At 44.5% G+C, this 16,816-nt stretch overlaps 1 protein-coding gene across 9 annotated transcripts in view; it reads left to right on the top strand.

Annotated features, from left to right (window-relative positions):
* Positions 1–2,514: 2,514 nt before the first annotated feature.
* Pcdh7 (protocadherin 7) overlaps positions 2,515–16,816 on the top strand; it is a 413,437-nt gene continuing 399,135 nt past the window's right edge. For 5 of the 9 annotated variants that reach the window (XM_032916554.1, XM_032916556.1, XM_032916555.1 and 2 more), the window contains exon 1: positions 2,515–6,792. In XM_032916554.1, the coding sequence (XP_032772445.1) occupies positions 3,619–6,792 (3,174 nt within the window). In that variant the 5' untranslated portion in view covers positions 2,515–3,618. Of the gene's footprint in view, positions 6,793–12,533; positions 13,257–16,816 lie in introns of those variants that run through there. The other 4 variants (XM_032916552.1, XM_032916553.1, XM_032916561.1 and 1 more) reach the window with 2 other exon arrangements.

Genomic DNA, 16,816 nt, shown 5'->3' on the forward strand with positions numbered 1-16,816 from the left:
GAAGAGTAGACCACTCAGTCACTCCCTCCACCCTTGCCGAGAGAGGCGGGAAAATGCTTGCAGAGGCAGAGGAGGGTTATTCAAGTTTATGGTCTGGCAAGGGAAGAGGGAGTGCATAATGTCTTTCTGCCCACGCGATTGCCTGAAGTTTGCAAAATTCTAGTAAGGCAACGAGTGGAGTGAGTGCAGTGTGCCACACCGCCACGCATCGGAATGCACAGCGCAAAGCCTCTCAGTGGTGGTGATGTCCCCCTTCCCATTCCAGTCTGGATCGGGAGAAAGCAGGCAGTCAGATAAACCTCTGTTCTTCCAAATGTAAGGGGGACATAGCGTTACGGCCACTTCGTCGGCCGCTGAGGCGCTGCGGCGCCAGCCCCCTCCTGCAGACTGCGGCGGTGCGCACTGAGCCTGCGCGCCAGGCTTTTCTCGCTGATGCTGCAGATACAGAGCTGAGAGCTCTGGCGGCGGCGGCCGGAGGGTTACGGGGAAGGCCGTTCTATCCGAGGAGAAGGAGGAGCCACCCCTCCCGGAAAGGTGCTGCTTTATGGGACAGGAAAATATTCGCCAGCTCCTGGCACATACTACTCACGGCTGCGTCCTCTGTGCTTCCACCCCCGCCCCTCCCGGGAGAGCTTGGAAACCACTGCCGCTCCCCCACCCCCGCCCCCAAACACACTCCTTTTCGCTGAGCTCCTCCAAACAACCGCGCGCTTCCTTTGCTCCTAGACTTTATTGGTATTTGACTTATTTAAATCATTCTGCCTCCTCACTCTGGTTTCACAAAGAGTAAAATTGATTCTCTGAGTATTGGACCGGGGGATGTAAATTTGTCTTTAAAGGGGCCCTTAAATTCCCAGCAACATTCTTCGAGATAGAAAGGATGCTACCCCCAATACAACCTACTACCTTCGTCTTTCTTAATCTTTCAGTAGAGTGTCTTTCCTTCGACAGTGTGAAATAAATAAGAAGTGGGCTTCTATTCTAAAACACCATCACCCCTGAGATCTGACTGAGATGGTCATGACTGAGAACCGGGGAAGCCTCAAGCCAGGGAATGGCAGGGAGCATCACGAGGCACAAAGTCAAAAGGAGAGAAAAGACGTTAAGCACACTCGGTACACAAAGTTGCCATTAAAGTTTATTTCCCTTATATCCAGATAGGTGACGCTACACTTTGCCAGTTACTAAAAGCTGCAGGCTCTGCTCAGAAAATAATATCCAGGCTTCTAGCATGTGTTTTATTCCCCAGGCGCGTGCACACACGGTCTATCCCCAGTGAGAGCCGGATGACAGGAATTCCAAGCATTTAAACAAAGGCAGGCATTCTCCCCTCCCCAACCCAGACCTCCAAAGTCAGTGCTCCAAAAAAGGAACCTCTCTGGCTCTCACTGGAGTTTGATGATCTCTCTTCACTACTGCAGCCCGTCACCGTTTTGCAGAACACAAGCTTGGCTTTCGGAACTCAGACCTCGTCCTCAGCCTACCAGTAGCGATTCACTAACCCAGATGCTAAATTGCGAAACGAAGACACGTTGCGGGTGGGAGTTGAGGCGGGAGGGGGCATCGTCGGTAGGTGGACGTGGGAGGAAGGTATACTAACACCCTCACTTCAGCTCTTACCCACGCAGCTGGGTTTAGTCAAGGAGGAAATCTACCAGCCCTAGATGGGGAAAAAAAATCATCTCCACCCCCACCCCAAACTGCCCAAGGAGACTAGACTTTGGCTTGGCTTCTAGGGGCTGAGATTGGGCGGTCCTCAGTCGCCCCCAGGAACCGAAGTCTGGCTTGCACGAGCGCGGCGGCTGGCTGGTACTTGCTCCCGCCTCCCTTCCCTGGGCCGGCCTCCCTGGTTCTCCGAACTGTGTAGTTTCGGATACCGCCGCCGCCGCTGCAGCGTCGGGGACAAGTCTGAGTCCAGAGCCGGCGGGCTTTCCGCAGCAACCGCCACTTTCTGCAAACTTGCGGGTTTCCGGCTAGGGGGTAGGGAGAGTAGGAGCTTCCCCGTAGCGATTCAGTGTCTCGGAACATCCACAGCCGGAGAGGCGGCGGGAGCGCGCTCACCAGACTCTGCTAGACGCGAAAGCGGACGAGACAACTGCGGAATTCACCCGCCGCGCCAGGGCACTTCCGAGACAACAGCCGACTGGCACTTTTTCTCCCTTTGGCAAACTAGATTTTTTTTTTTAAGCTACTTGGCAGCTCTGTTTGACTCCACCTCCCCCTCCACCCCCGCCTCAGTGCCTTTGGCTTTTCTTTGGAAATCCGGACAGAATTGGGCATCTTTGTTAATTGCCGTTAGGAGTGCCTGGTCGTGAGCTTTCACCGGGCCAATGTCGCAGATGCACGGAGCCAGGCTTGCTCACCTTTGAACTGCAAAGGGATCAAGTTCAGCTCGAGTTCCCCGCATTGAGACTGGAAGAAGCTGAGAGACTGTGCTGGAGAGAGAGTGAGAGAGGGGGGAAAGGGGAAAGGAGAGGAGGGAGGAGAGCGAAGAGGAGGGAGGAGAGAAAAAAAGGAGGGAGGGAGGGGAGGGATCGAGAGAGAGCGGGGAGAGAGAGGCTGCAATCTCCTCCCTGAATCGCGCACAGCGCTGCAGATCCCACTGCTCCAACACGCGGGCCGAATGCAGGTGAGGGAAGGCACGGACTCTGCGGCTGAGAATCCAAACTTGGGCACCGCGCGGTGCGCACGGTTCGGCTCTCGCCCCCGCGGGCGAATGGTTGCTGCGGTTTCAGGCGGCGGCTTCGTGACTAATGACCTTGCGCAGAGTTGTTAAGAAAAAAGAGAAACCCGAGCTCTCCGGGGTGAGAAGCGACCGACTCTGGGCGTCTCTGAAGATGGCTCGGGCTGCTCCTTGGCGCGCCGGGAGCACCCGGTCGCGGACCGAGCTGTGACGCGAGGCGTCTTCGCTGCACCTTGCCCGAAGCGACCTGCCGTGGAATTTTTCATTCAAGATCTGTTGAGTGGCTTCCCGGCTGCTTAAGAGGAGTCAGAGTTGAGACTGGCTTGTTGCTCGCCCCAGAGACTGGAGCAGGAAGCGGCTCACGTTTGTTTGGACCTCCGGAGCCTAAACAGAGCCTGGGTCTAGAGTGAGTAGCTGGAACGTGAATTGGACTTAACTCGAGTAGCAGTAAGGACTAGCAGGGCTGTCAGGCGGGGAAGGCTGCAGGTTTGCTCCAGTCCGCTACCAGACTCCGCCGCCCTCTTGCCGAAGCGGTTCCGGCCCCTTCCCAGGGCTTGGGGACTGGATCTCAGGATCTTCCCGCTGAGGGGATGACTTTGTGGGGGCACCAAGCCCGTGGCGCGCAGTGTCCCGTGAACTGTGAGTACTGCGAGTAAACGGTGGCCGGCGAGCGGGCGATTAGCACCCATTGCATGAATTATGAAACAATAACTTTCGGAAGAAGCAGAAGGAGAAAAAAAAGAAGCATCTATAGCTGACCCCCCTCCCATCGGCGGACTCTACGCGCTACTCTGGCCCCCCTCCCTCCCCTCCCTCTCGTTTCTTCCTTTCCCGGAGAGGAGGACCGAGGGGAGGGCAGGCGGCCAGCCCCGGAGGAGGGGGGTGACGAGGGGGGTTGTGGTTAGAAGGAGCAGTAGCAGCAGCAGCAAGAGAAGATGCTGAGGATGCGGACCACGGGATGGGCGCGCGGCTGGTGCTTGGGCTGTTGTCTCCTTCTGCCGCTCTGCTTCAGCCTGGCTGCCGCCAAGCAGCTGCTCCGGTACCGGCTGGCTGAGGAGGGCCCCGCCGACGTGCGGATCGGCAATGTGGCCTCGGACCTGGGCATCGTGACCGGTTCTGGTGAGGTGACTTTCAGCCTTGAGTCTGGCTCTGAGTATCTGAAGATTGACAACCTCACCGGCGAGCTGAGCACCAGCGAGCGGCGCATCGACCGAGAGAAGCTGCCCCAATGTCAGATGATCTTCGACGAGAACGAATGTTTCCTGGACTTCGAGGTGTCGGTGATAGGGCCCTCGCAGAGCTGGGTGGACCTGTTTGAGGGTCGGGTCATCGTGCTGGACATCAACGATAACACGCCCACCTTCCCGTCGCCGGTGCTCACGCTCACGGTGGAGGAGAACCGACCTGTAGGCACGCTCTACCTGCTGCCCACGGCCACCGATCGTGACTTTGGTCGCAACGGCATTGAGCGCTACGAGCTGCTCCAGGAGCCCGGGGGTGGTGGCGGCGGCGGCGAGGGAAGGCGCTTGGGGCCGGCGGACAGCGCCCCCTACCCAGGGGGCGGCGGGAACAGCGCGAGCGGCGGCGGCTCTGGGGGATCCAAGCGGCGGCTGGACGCGCCTGAGGGTGGCGGTGGGACTGGTCCTAGTGGCCGAAGCAGTGTGTTCGAGCTGCAGGTGGCGGACACTCCAGACGGCGAGAAACAACCGCAGCTGATAGTGAAGGGGGCGCTGGACCGGGAGCAGAGAGATTCCTATGAACTGACCCTCCGAGTGCGCGATGGGGGCGACCCACCTCGGTCCTCTCAGGCCATCTTGCGGGTGCTCATCACCGACGTGAATGACAACAGCCCTCGCTTCGAGAAGAGCGTGTATGAGGCTGACCTGGCTGAGAACAGCGCTCCCGGCACCCCCATCCTACAGTTGCGCGCCACCGATTTGGACGTAGGGGTCAATGGACAGATAGAGTATGTATTTGGGGCGGCCACCGAGTCGGTGAGACGGCTACTGCGTCTGGATGAAACATCGGGCTGGCTCAGTGTCTTACACCGTATCGACCGCGAGGAAGTGAATCAGTTGAGATTCACAGTAATGGCCCGTGACCGCGGGCAGCCCCCCAAGACCGATAAGGCCACCGTGGTCCTCAATATCAAAGATGAGAACGACAACGTTCCCTCCATCGAAATCCGCAAGATAGGGCGCATCCCGCTTAAGGACGGGGTGGCCAACGTGGCCGAAGACGTCCTGGTGGACACCCCCATCGCCCTGGTACAGGTGTCCGACCGAGACCAAGGCGAGAACGGGGTAGTCACCTGTACCGTGGTAGGAGATGTGCCTTTTCAGCTTAAGCCAGCCAGCGACACCGAGGGAGATCAGAACAAGAAAAAGTACTTCCTGCACACATCAGCCCCACTGGACTATGAGACCACCCGGGAGTTTAACGTGGTCATAGTAGCTGTGGACTCCGGCAGTCCCAGCCTCTCCAGCAACAATTCCTTGGTGGTCAAGGTGGGGGACACCAACGACAACCCTCCTGTCTTTGGCCAGTCGGTGGTCGAGGTTTACTTTCCAGAAAACAACATTCCCGGGGAGAGGGTAGCCACGGTGCTGGCGACAGACGCTGACAGCGGGAAGAATGCAGAGATAGCCTACTCGCTGGACTCTTCAGTGATGGGGACCTTTGCCATCGATCCCGATTCTGGGGACATCCTGGTCAATACAGTATTGGACCGGGAGCAGACTGACAGGTATGAGTTTAAAGTTAATGCCAAAGACAAAGGCATTCCTGTGCTGCAAGGCAGCACCACGGTGATTGTACAGGTGGCTGATAAAAATGACAACGACCCTAAGTTTATGCAGGATGTCTTTACCTTTTATGTGAAGGAAAACTTGCAGCCCAACAGCCCTGTGGGTATGGTCACCGTGATGGATGCTGACAAGGGACGGAATGCAGAGATGAGTCTGTACATAGAGGAGAACAGTAACATTTTTTCTATTGAAAATGACACAGGGACCATTTACTCCACGATGTCTTTTGACAGGGAACATCAGACAACATACACTTTCAGAGTGAAGGCAGTGGATGGGGGAGATCCTCCCAGGTCGGCCACGGCCACAGTCTCTCTCTTTGTGATGGATGAAAATGACAATGCTCCCACAGTTACCCTTCCCAGAAATATTTCCTACACGTTGCTGCCACCTTCAAGTAATGTCAGGACAGTAGTAGCGACAGTGCTGGCAACAGACAGCGACGATGGCATCAATGCGGACTTGAACTATAGCATTGTGGGAGGGAATCCTTTCAAGCTGTTTGAGATTGATTCCACCAGTGGTGTGGTTTCCTTAGTGGGAAAACTCACCCAAAAGCATTACGGCTTGCACAGGCTGGTTGTGCAAGTGAATGACAGCGGCCAGCCTTCCCAGTCCACTACGACTTTGGTGCATGTGTTTGTCAATGAAAGTGTTTCCAATGCAACTGTGATTGACTCTCAGATAGTCCGAAGTCTGCACACCCCACTTACCCAGGATATAGCTGGTGACCCAAGCTATGAAATTAGCAAACAGAGACTCAGTATTGTCATTGGGGTGGTGGCTGGCATTATGACTGTGATTCTAATCATTTTAATTGTCATGATGGCAAGATACTGCAGGTCCAAAAGCAAAAATGGCTATGAGGCTGGCAAAAAAGACCATGAGGACTTTTTTACACCCCAGCAGCATGACAAATCTAAGAAGCCTAAAAAGGACAAGAAAAACAAAAAATCTAAACAGCCACTCTACAGCAGCATCGTCACTGTTGAAGCTTCTAAACCGAATGGACAGAGGTATGACAGTGTCAATGAGAAGCTGTCAGACAGCCCAAGCATGGGCCGATACCGATCTGTTAATGGTGGGCCTGGCAGTCCAGACCTGGCAAGGCATTACAAATCCAGTTCCCCGCTGCCTACTGTCCAGCTTCACCCCCAGTCACCAACTGCAGGGAAAAAACATCAAGCTGTACAAGATCTACCACCAGCTAACACATTTGTGGGAGCAGGAGACAACATTTCAATTGGATCAGATCACTGCTCTGAGTACAGCTGTCAAACCAGTAACAAGTACAGCAAACAGGTAAGACATATCCCAGACGTGTTTACATGTCCCAGAGAGGGCCGGTCACTCAGAGACGGAGCAGCTTCTGTGAAGTTGTGTCTTTTCTTTATAAGGGTCCTTCTGGTTTGAAAACTAGGAGGTTAATGTGCATTTTTATGCCATTGATGTACCAGAGGCCTTATAGGATAGAGATGTGTTGCTGGGGTTTTTTTTGGAAACTAGACTGTGGATTTACATGGTGTCTAAGGGAAAGGTAGTGTTTTGTGCTTCTCTTAGTATTTGACAGCCTTTATTCGTGTATATTTTATGTTTACAGAGTAAATATGTATATCTTCTTGGGAGAATTCTAAGGGAAAATTTTCTAGAGTTACAACTAGTGCCCATTCTAACTGGGCACTGAAAAGTTTTAACTCTGTCATGAATCATGCAGGATTTTACAAGTCAGCAGACACTGATTCATAGAAACGCAGAGCTGAGGCAGAAATCTTGAAATCCTGCCATAGTCCTTTGATTGGGTGAAAACAGTGGTTTAAAAGTACTTAATGAAGAGCAAGTGCCATGCATAATTGCATTTTTAATACTTTGTATCTATAACAACATTTATTCATAATGATTAGGCTCCTATGTGGATGTGCAATCAGCACCTGAATTCTTCATATTCAATATTCCAAAGCTTGTAAACAAAATTAAGTTGTACTTAGTAGAAGATATTTGTGGATGTTTTGGGAATTACTGAAAAAAAAAAGAAAAAAAAAAGAAAAACTATGGGTGTTACTTTTGTGTGTTCTGTGACATAGCTGCTTCCTGGTAAAATGTGGAAAACAGCAATATGTATATATGTGTGTGCTTGAGGGGAACTTCTGACTATGTCAGATTTATTTTATAGTTTGCTTGTGTGGTATGTATTATGTAGAAGTTTACTTTTTATGCCCTCCAAAGTTTGTCACACAGCAAATAAATCCTTTTGGAAAGTGCTGAGGTGCTGGCCAGAACACTGAAAAAAAAAATGCATCACGTGTTTTACTACACAACCTGACCTTAGGAATTACATTTACAACTTGTTAAATGTTGTAATATGGTGAGGTTTTTTTTGGTTTGTTTGTTTTTTTGTTTTTTGTGTTTTTTTGCCAGATTTGTTTTGCATGTAGAATGTGTCCTCTGAAGAGAATTGAGGTGGAAGGGAAAGTTGTTATATAGTCTCATTCAATATGTTAGGGAGAATAAATACTAACATTTCATAGTTTTCATCATTATTAAATATTAAAATACTTTCTACATGTAGCATTTTGTTTTACAGTATTTATTTGGATTGGAAGAAGACGCAGAAGTAATACACTTTTAAAGATACCCTATTAAAAACAGTAAAAAAAATATAGGTTTGAACTACTGTGTATTGAAATAGCTTTTGAAAATAGATCTTTGGATGCATGTGAGTTTGAATTACTTACTTGAGACCACTATTTGGTATTGTGGAGAGTTTATTTCTGTTGTGTTTTTGCTTTACCTGAAGTTAAAAGCAATGTGCTTTGGCCTGGTATTTAATGTCTTCATCAGTTTTGAAAACAGGAAAGACTCCAATGAAGCATACAGCATTTTTCCATATTATTTATGTACAATATTATATTTCATATGTCTATATACGCATGAGGTCTTGTCATTTCCTTAGCAAATCATACCAGAAGTACAACATAATGTGAAGACGGCTTTCTGCAGACGCTTTACATCCCCATTGCCAGGCTAATCCTGGCTTTGCCCTATGACAGGGACATTCACACATTCACCTTCTAAATTTCTTAATTGTATGCTTTCGAATGGGTATATAAAATGGCAAATTGACAAATACTGTATGCAAACACGAGGCTTGTGTTTCCACTTAAACTGTGCTTGATTCATTGGTTGGGGCAGCGCTATATTCTTGAATTTTAAAATCACTTAATGTCAAACAGGCATGCCACTTGGAAAAGCAGAGAGATATGCTCCTAAACTGACTAATGTATGGTACTTGTCTTTCAATTGAGCAAAGTCCATTTACAAAAAAAAAAAAAAAAGCCACACAGTGCAGTGAGTGGAATGAATCACTCAGCTTGCCAAAGGTGACTTTGGAAAACTTGCACGCCATTAGGTGCTCCAAAGATGTACGAAGTTTTAACCACAAGCAAATAGCTGACCTACAATAAAATACAGGCGAATGAAACACACTCCCCCTAATGTAATTAATGGTGGTAATTGATACCTTCATCTTCTCAATATTGCTCTCAGGGGACGAGAGATCCATTTCAAAGTTACATTCTGCTTCATCCGACAGGAATGCAGTCCACTTCGTCTAGATTTTTGTTTTCATCATACATAACTCCTTTTCTATTTCTACCTTTAAAAGATTTAGTGTTCACAGAACGAAGCCGTGTTTGCTTTCATTAGATTCTGTTTATCGGCACACGGGATTTTGCTGTTTCCCTCTTTGAAAGATGCATTTATCTAAAATTTGAGACTTCCAGTCTTTCAATTAATTTGAGACTTGTACTTTTAAAATTCCTCATTTGCTAGAATGCCTTCATTTTGTTTAAAATTTCTCTGAACTATCGCATGATATTGCTTTATACAGACTGATATAATGGAAGTGACATTTCTTTCAGTCTTTTCTGCATGAGAGTTATGTTTTCTTGTGTGATATTAGGGGCCACATTGTAGTAAACCAACACCTCCCCAGAAATCCAAGTTTACAAATAGAATTTATACTCTCTCTCTCTCTTCTCCTTCCTTTGGATTGGTTTCACAGGCTCTAGGTACACTTTGAGCATCTATTAATACTCTGACAAACTCTAGATGTGTGTTGGGCAGTGGATGAAACTATTTCTCACACTCACCCATTAGAAAACCGAGGGGTGGAACCCAGCTCTTCATAGTTCACACCTTGCATTGCAAACAAAGCCTTCGCCATCCAGTACCTGATGTTTCCTCGAGCACAGTGAGGCTCATGCACTGCGCTGCTCAGATTCTGTCTCTAGCTTTCAGTTCTTCAGTTGCTTGGCAAACGTGGTGGCCTGCAGTCCTGAGATGTAAAGGGATCCGAACATCTGATTGGGGGAAAATAGCAAGAAAATGCAGTCCATTCATTTTTTAAATTTGTGCTGAATAATTTCAGTAAAACTTCAAAAAAATTACAACAATTAACAAACTACGAACTACAAATGTAGAGTTTCAGTTCTCCAGCTATTCCAAATCCTATTGAGTTTATCAATTAGTATGCTTTTTTAAAGATAATGACTTTATATATAAAATGTTTTATAGTATTTCACAAATGAAACGTAAGGAAATTTTTATAATTGGCCTTGAATAAACATTTATTTTAAAATTCATTTTGAGCTGATCACAATGTACCCACAGAAAAAGAAATCTTGTTAACTCCACTGACAGTTTCCCTTCTGTAAGGAACTACTGATTTAGTCTGAATAATGTTCTCCTTATTAATAAGATTTTGGTCAATGTTCATTATACACTTAATTAAAATAGTACAAGTGAACTTTATAAAAAGATGATGGTGTTTTGGAAGCACATGTGTACCTTTCTGTGAGTTTCAGAGTGCTCAATTTAATGACAATTAAGCCTCAGTCTGCGCGTGCGTCAGCACATATATCTCAGCAGATATTACATATCTGCAAGTGATGTCAGCTCCACACAGCATCTTGATAATTCTCCAGGAGAACGTTTGCAAGGTGGTTCACCTGCCTGTAACCAACACTCTTTCATGGAGCCCAGTGAATATGCATATATTTCTTTTACATTTGGCTTAGCATTCTGGGCAGGATGCTAATAGGAGAGGGACATCTTCTAAGCAATATTACCCAAGTCTTTGACTGAGTAAGGCACATGGAAATCTTCATTCAGTTATGTGGTCCACAGTTGATGTGCAACTTTAAAGGGACGTCCACAGTAGAACAAGTTAAATGGTCTCTAAAATTTATCTTAAACCAATGAATCGATTAATGATTAGTTGATAGGAGTGACTAAATGATAAAAATCTATAGTTTCCACAATTTCTACGTGTCACGAGCTTTTTCCTTCTTTTACACTCAAGCACGCATTCTTGTGTAGCAACCGTGTGGCCATTAGTGCTTTATTTTGTGCTGATGTTCATACAGTGACGTGTTTATAGTATTTGAAAGTTGAACCTACACAAAGGAGAAATTAAAGGACACAGGTCAACAGCTTATTGACTACACTTAAAATCGTGAGAGTCATCACATTTTAGATTGAAAAGGTACCACTGAGAAGCTAGCATAAAAAAGTAGTCTGATTATGTTCACAAAGTTATTAGGGACATGACATAGACCAGAAGCCAAGTGTCCTCATTAAACCACTTAGAAGCAAAACAGCCTTTGAATCTCAGTTTCTCTGTGTAGAATGTAACAGTGGCAAGAATCCGTTTCAGCTTGCTTATGCCTTTGCTAATATCTTTGACTATAAAGATAGGCCTTTTTACAATAGAGTATAATTTGGGCCTCAGCTCTGTGACTTATGTGTAATTTAAAGTTTAAAACTTACTGATTTTAGTAGAAGTTCATAATTTCATATCTTATGAAAGGTATCAGATGATGATGCACATGAAACCGAGTTAATGTGGCTTTGATTAGCATGGGTTTGTAAAAAGTAATTGACAGTATTTTAAGGTTAGCACAAGAGTAAGAACAGTCTTAAGCTCCTGTCACAGATAACATTTTGCATATCGTCACTAGAAAGGCATTTTATTGGAAAACAATGAAAACATCCTCAGCCTTATACATGGCAAATTTTGTAGATTCTTATTGAAGTAATTGTTTACCTTTTTCACCAAAACTGATTACCACATTTGGTTTCTAGATTTCCTGATGCCATAACCACCTATCCTAACCATACAATTTCATGACTTTCTTCTGTCCCTCCCAGTTGATTTACTAAGTTTCACAGAAGAGTGAGACTTTGTTTTCAATTGGAAAAAATAAAGGTGTTTTGTTGTTGTTATTGTTGTTGTTAATCAACGTTGATTTGCATAGGCATCATATGTAAAGTGTAAATTGTACTAATTTCAATGGCTTTGTCGTAGGACCAACTGGAATAGTCATTACCCTCATTGCGGGGGACAGTGATAGGGAGATCATGGTACAGTAAATGTAGTCAAACCTTGTGTACACTCAGAACACAGAAAAACAACTTCAAGACTATGGCAAAGTTTCCCATTCATTTATTTTCTGTGACTCTATAGACAAAATATAGCTTTTAAGCTGTTTCAGTGAATCTACAGTAAGTTTCCTTTTTAATTTTAATTTTTTTAAAGCCCTTAAACTCTTGTCTACAGTGGAGTCTGTGTCATGCACACGGTACGGTGCTTTATTTAGCACTAGTTAGTGGGAGAAATCACATACAAAAAAAGCTGAGCTGAAACCACTAAAACTCATCTTAATTATCACTTCTGCTGAATTAATGTTTTAAGGGCGGAAGAAAGGTTTATTTTCAGGAATTTAGTGATGTTTGTATTGAGCTCTAATGCTGTGTACAAACAACAGAACCATTAAGGCTCCTGATGTTGGGTTGCTCTGACAAGACAGTTTTCCCCACTTGAGCACCGTTATCATTCATAATTCTATAATTGGCAATTAAAAATTTTATTTATTTCCAGACCTCTATATCAGCATTGTGGTCAAGTGTAAGAGTTTAGGGAGATTTTCTACAATGTGTTTTTTTTTTATTTTAACCTACATAAATCTTTATTTTCCTTCTTTCAGATGCGTGTACATCCATACATTACGGTGTTTGGCTGAATTCCACTCTAATACGATGTTCCAATTTACACCATACTCTGTCACCACCTTGCTACTCCGACACCTGCTGGAGCCTGACCTTGGCCGTGGGGTGTCAGCCAACCACTGTTTGTTCCCCTTGTTGTGCATTTTATTTTCAAGCCTTTTTTCCCTACTTAGAGAAAACAAATAGTTTGAAAGCAAGTTAAGGTCCAAAGAGGCAGTATTAATAGAGGCATGTATTATTCACAGATGTCTACAGTTCTGTTCTCAAAGAGATGGCTAGCAACCGCTAACACTTGATAAAAAAAAATCATTAAGAAAAAAAACCCAAAACATATTTCGATAATAGTAACTCTAAGGATTTTGGCTTTGTGTTAACAAAGGGAAATTCAGTTTCTTACATCTTCATCTACAGTACACTAAATACTGATTTCGAATAAAACCCTAAATTGATCAGTGTTTTCTCTGTCTCATGTGATCACAACTTCTTCCAGCTAGGCAGACAGCTCTTGCCAAATCCGTGTTATAATTCTGAATGTCACTATGTGCTTTTGTGTTTTTACCCACATATGAATATTAAAGACTTCAAGCACTTTAATAAAATATATTAGTCTGTGACTTTCTGCGTCTATCACAGATGCTGCAATGGGTTAAATTTTCCTTAATCTTGAAATAAACAGCCTATAGAATTTTTAAGAGTTGTTTGTTATTGATGGTAAATTCATTGAGTTTTTTTTTTTTTTTTTTGTAATTTAGTTTGATTTACCAAAGTCACTGTAGACAAATTCAGAAGGAATGTATACCCTCCAATTTTGCGGATTATGTTCATAGGGAGGCCTTTATGGCTGATGTCAGGTAATATAACCTTGCAGTTCTAAGAATTGTTCCATTGGTGGAGACCTGAAATGGGTGGTTTCAGTTGTAGCAGTGATGGTCTAGGTAAGTTGGCGTCCTCTAACCAACCCTGCTGCCCCTCCCCCATGTCTGTATACTTCTGTGTGTATTTGTTATATTTTATGTTTATGTTTGTATATCTCTGTACGTATTTGTTATATTTTATGTTTCTGTGCTGTACATGGTCTGATTCTTTTATATCTGTTGCCCTATCTGCCCTGCCCAATGATAATTTTCTCCAAGTTCCAAAGTACTGGACAAGAGTTTCACGTTCCCCAGGTTCTGTTTTGTTCTGTTCTGTTTCATCTCGTGTGTGTCCACAATTGTCAGTCTACTAGCATTTTAACAAATAATGAAGATTATTGGAACAACACAGAAGTGTGAAGTGATGGGAATTGCCGTAGCCCATACAAGTGCCTAATGTCCACTTACGGGTTTTTATACCATTAGCTGTTTATCTCATCTTGCAAAAGGACCATTTTCTGAAGTATTATTGAGCTGGCAGTGAAGTTCCTGAATAAAGAACTTAATTATCCTTTGCCCAAAGACCAGACCCAGGCTGAGAGTCTGGAGAGGAACCCAGACCCTGTTCTGCTTCTCTCAGATGCCCGTTTCTTCATCTCAAAGAAAACAAACTCACGTCAATAGACTTAAAATGCAGATTCTGCAACAAACTGTACTAACGTACAAACAAGAAGTGCTAGAACCAAGTCTAAGAGTCGGAGTTGGTACTGTGTAGTGGGTGCCCACGGGCGGCATTACTGAACACTTTTACACAGAAGAACCCTCAGTCAGTATTTGCAAATTCAGCCTGTGTCATACTCTTGGGGAACAGTTTAATATATCCAATTTCTACCACGAAATAGGAAGTTATGACATAGTGCTTGGGTAGCATGTGCAGGCAATGACTTCAATACCGAATGTTCTCAAGGCAAATACACACACACACACACACACACACACACACACACACTCACACACACAAACACACACACATATATGTGTGTATGATATATGCATATATATGAAATAAATATATAGTCATTTGTGCAGGACTGGTGTAGCTGTCCCTGTGTCCACATGAGCATTTCTGCTCTTGATTCCTAGATAAATGTTATGTCTTAGCATGCGGCAGGTTAGGAGTGGTTGGAGAATCACCCTTTATCATGCTCGGCACTGTTGAGTGGAAGTTTACAATTATTTACCGAGACAGTCAGAAAAATTTAATAAAACCAAAGTAAAAATGCACTGTCATGCTCCAGGGTTTTAAGTTCCATCCATGCACACCCCACTTGTTGCAGCCTTTAGTGACAGCAAGCTTTCTGAGAGGCTCGTACCCAGTCCTTGCGACCTTTGCTGCTTTTGCTTACTTAGTTTTCCATGTTTGTGTGTACCCCGTGACTCCCTGCCTTCTCCAGCTTCCTGGTCCCCAGTATTAGCAATTTGGGGACATCTTTTCTGACACTTCACTGTCATTACTAGAACTTCCTGTAAAACAGGTATCCATGCTCTGAGGGAGATGAACTCACCCATTGCTCTGTATAACTTAGTGTTTGGATATTTTATTTTAAAATAAAAAGGCAGTAATCAATTCGCTTTAGAAAATCCACGGAGAATGATGTTATGGTAGATACCAATTCACTTGATGGGTTCATTCAGTTTAAACGGTTTTTCTTTTTCTTTTACTACATGTAATATAGTTTAGGGTAAGGAGCATAGAGTCCCTGCCTTCATGAAGTTAATATAATGTTTGCAGGACCTGAAAGGATTATCATTTATTTTCATTGTGCCTTTTAATTTCCAAAACACTAGATGGTAGATACATGTTTGCTTATTTGCTCTTCAGAACAAGCTGGGGGGGGCACCTTCTTTATTTCCTCGATGAAGCTAATGAAGCAACCAGCAGCCTTTTCATGAATGATGGAATTAAGCTTAAGAAATTTACAAAACCAATGACAGAATAGCCCCTCAGACTCAAGAATACCGAAAGCATCCAAATGAAGCTCTTGTTTTTGTTTTGTTTGGTTATTAGTTTTGTTGAAACAAGTTTTCACTGTGTACCCTGGGCAAGTTCACAACTCATTGTGCATCCAAGCCAAAGTGCTTGCCTCTGTCTCCTGGGCTGCTGGAATTAAGGGCCTATGGCACCATTATTGTCTGAAATTGTGATTTTGAATAAAGTTAAGTTTTAAAAATTACAGCTACAATCTTCCCCAAAACAGACAGAACTCAAAGTTCCTAAAACATGGGAGAGAAGTTTGTATAATTTATTTTTTGAGGTATATGTCCGAAATCTTAACATTTTTCAGGTATCACTGTCATAATTGAAAAGGCTTTTTTAAAGTGAGTTGTGACTTGAAGATCTCATGATTCATTGTCATAAGTTATTTGTAGGATTGTATGTTATTAAGGCAATATTTAAAATCAAACCTTCAAAAATTAATTTTCACCCTGACTTTATTTTCAATACATGTTGGAAAATAGCTCCAAGACCCTCCCACATTCTTGATAAAGTGACTTCATAGTCTGTCTTTCAGTGAACAGCATTTATGAAAAAAATCTCTAACTTTGTATTAAATTTTTCTTTCATGGGGTTGGAGATTTAGCTCAGCGGTAGAGCGCTTGCCTAGCAATCACAAGGCCCTGGGTTTGGTCCCCAGCTCCGGAAAAAAAAAAAAAGAGAGAAAAATTTTTTTCTTTCATGTGGGCTATTTTTAAAATACTTTACCTCTATTAACTTGTGCAAGTCTGTGATGTGGAGATAGAACATGGACTTTAAAAACCAAGGCGATTGTTTTACATGGAGAAAAGTGGAAATGTGCAGCAGGCTCGTGGTGCCTCCCACGTTTAACCTCAGCACTCTGGGGGCAGAGGCGGGGAATCTCTATGAGTTGGAGGCCAGTCTGGTCATCAGAGTAGGTTCCAGGACAGCCAAAGCTACATAGAGAAATCTTGTCACAAAACAAAACAAAACACAAAACAAAACAAAACAAAACAAAACAAAATAGAACAAAACAAAAGGAAAAACAGACAAACACAAAACCAACCAACCACCACCAAGGAAAACATTGCAAGCATGTTGCACCTTAGGCAGGGGATTCACTGTGTTCAGAGGAGCTAACCCTACCTAAATTTTTCTCCACCACCACATTTCCCTGTGTCTTAACTTAAAGGCCACCCTTGTAGAATAGAGTACTTAGGAATTTCGTAGAGTTAGCTTTCAAATTCATCCACACTGGCTCTGGAATATGGTGGGACCTTTTGTTGTTTGTTTGTTTTTGTCTTGTTTTGTCTTTAATCACATTACATCCAGATCACAGCCCCCTTCCCTCCTCTCTTCCCAGTCCTACCCTCACCAAACATTGGGCTGA

Source organism: Rattus rattus, chromosome 11 (assembly GCF_011064425.1).
Source record: "Rattus rattus isolate New Zealand chromosome 11, Rrattus_CSIRO_v1, whole genome shotgun sequence".
NCBI classification, from domain to species: domain Eukaryota; kingdom Metazoa; phylum Chordata; class Mammalia; order Rodentia; family Muridae; genus Rattus; species Rattus rattus.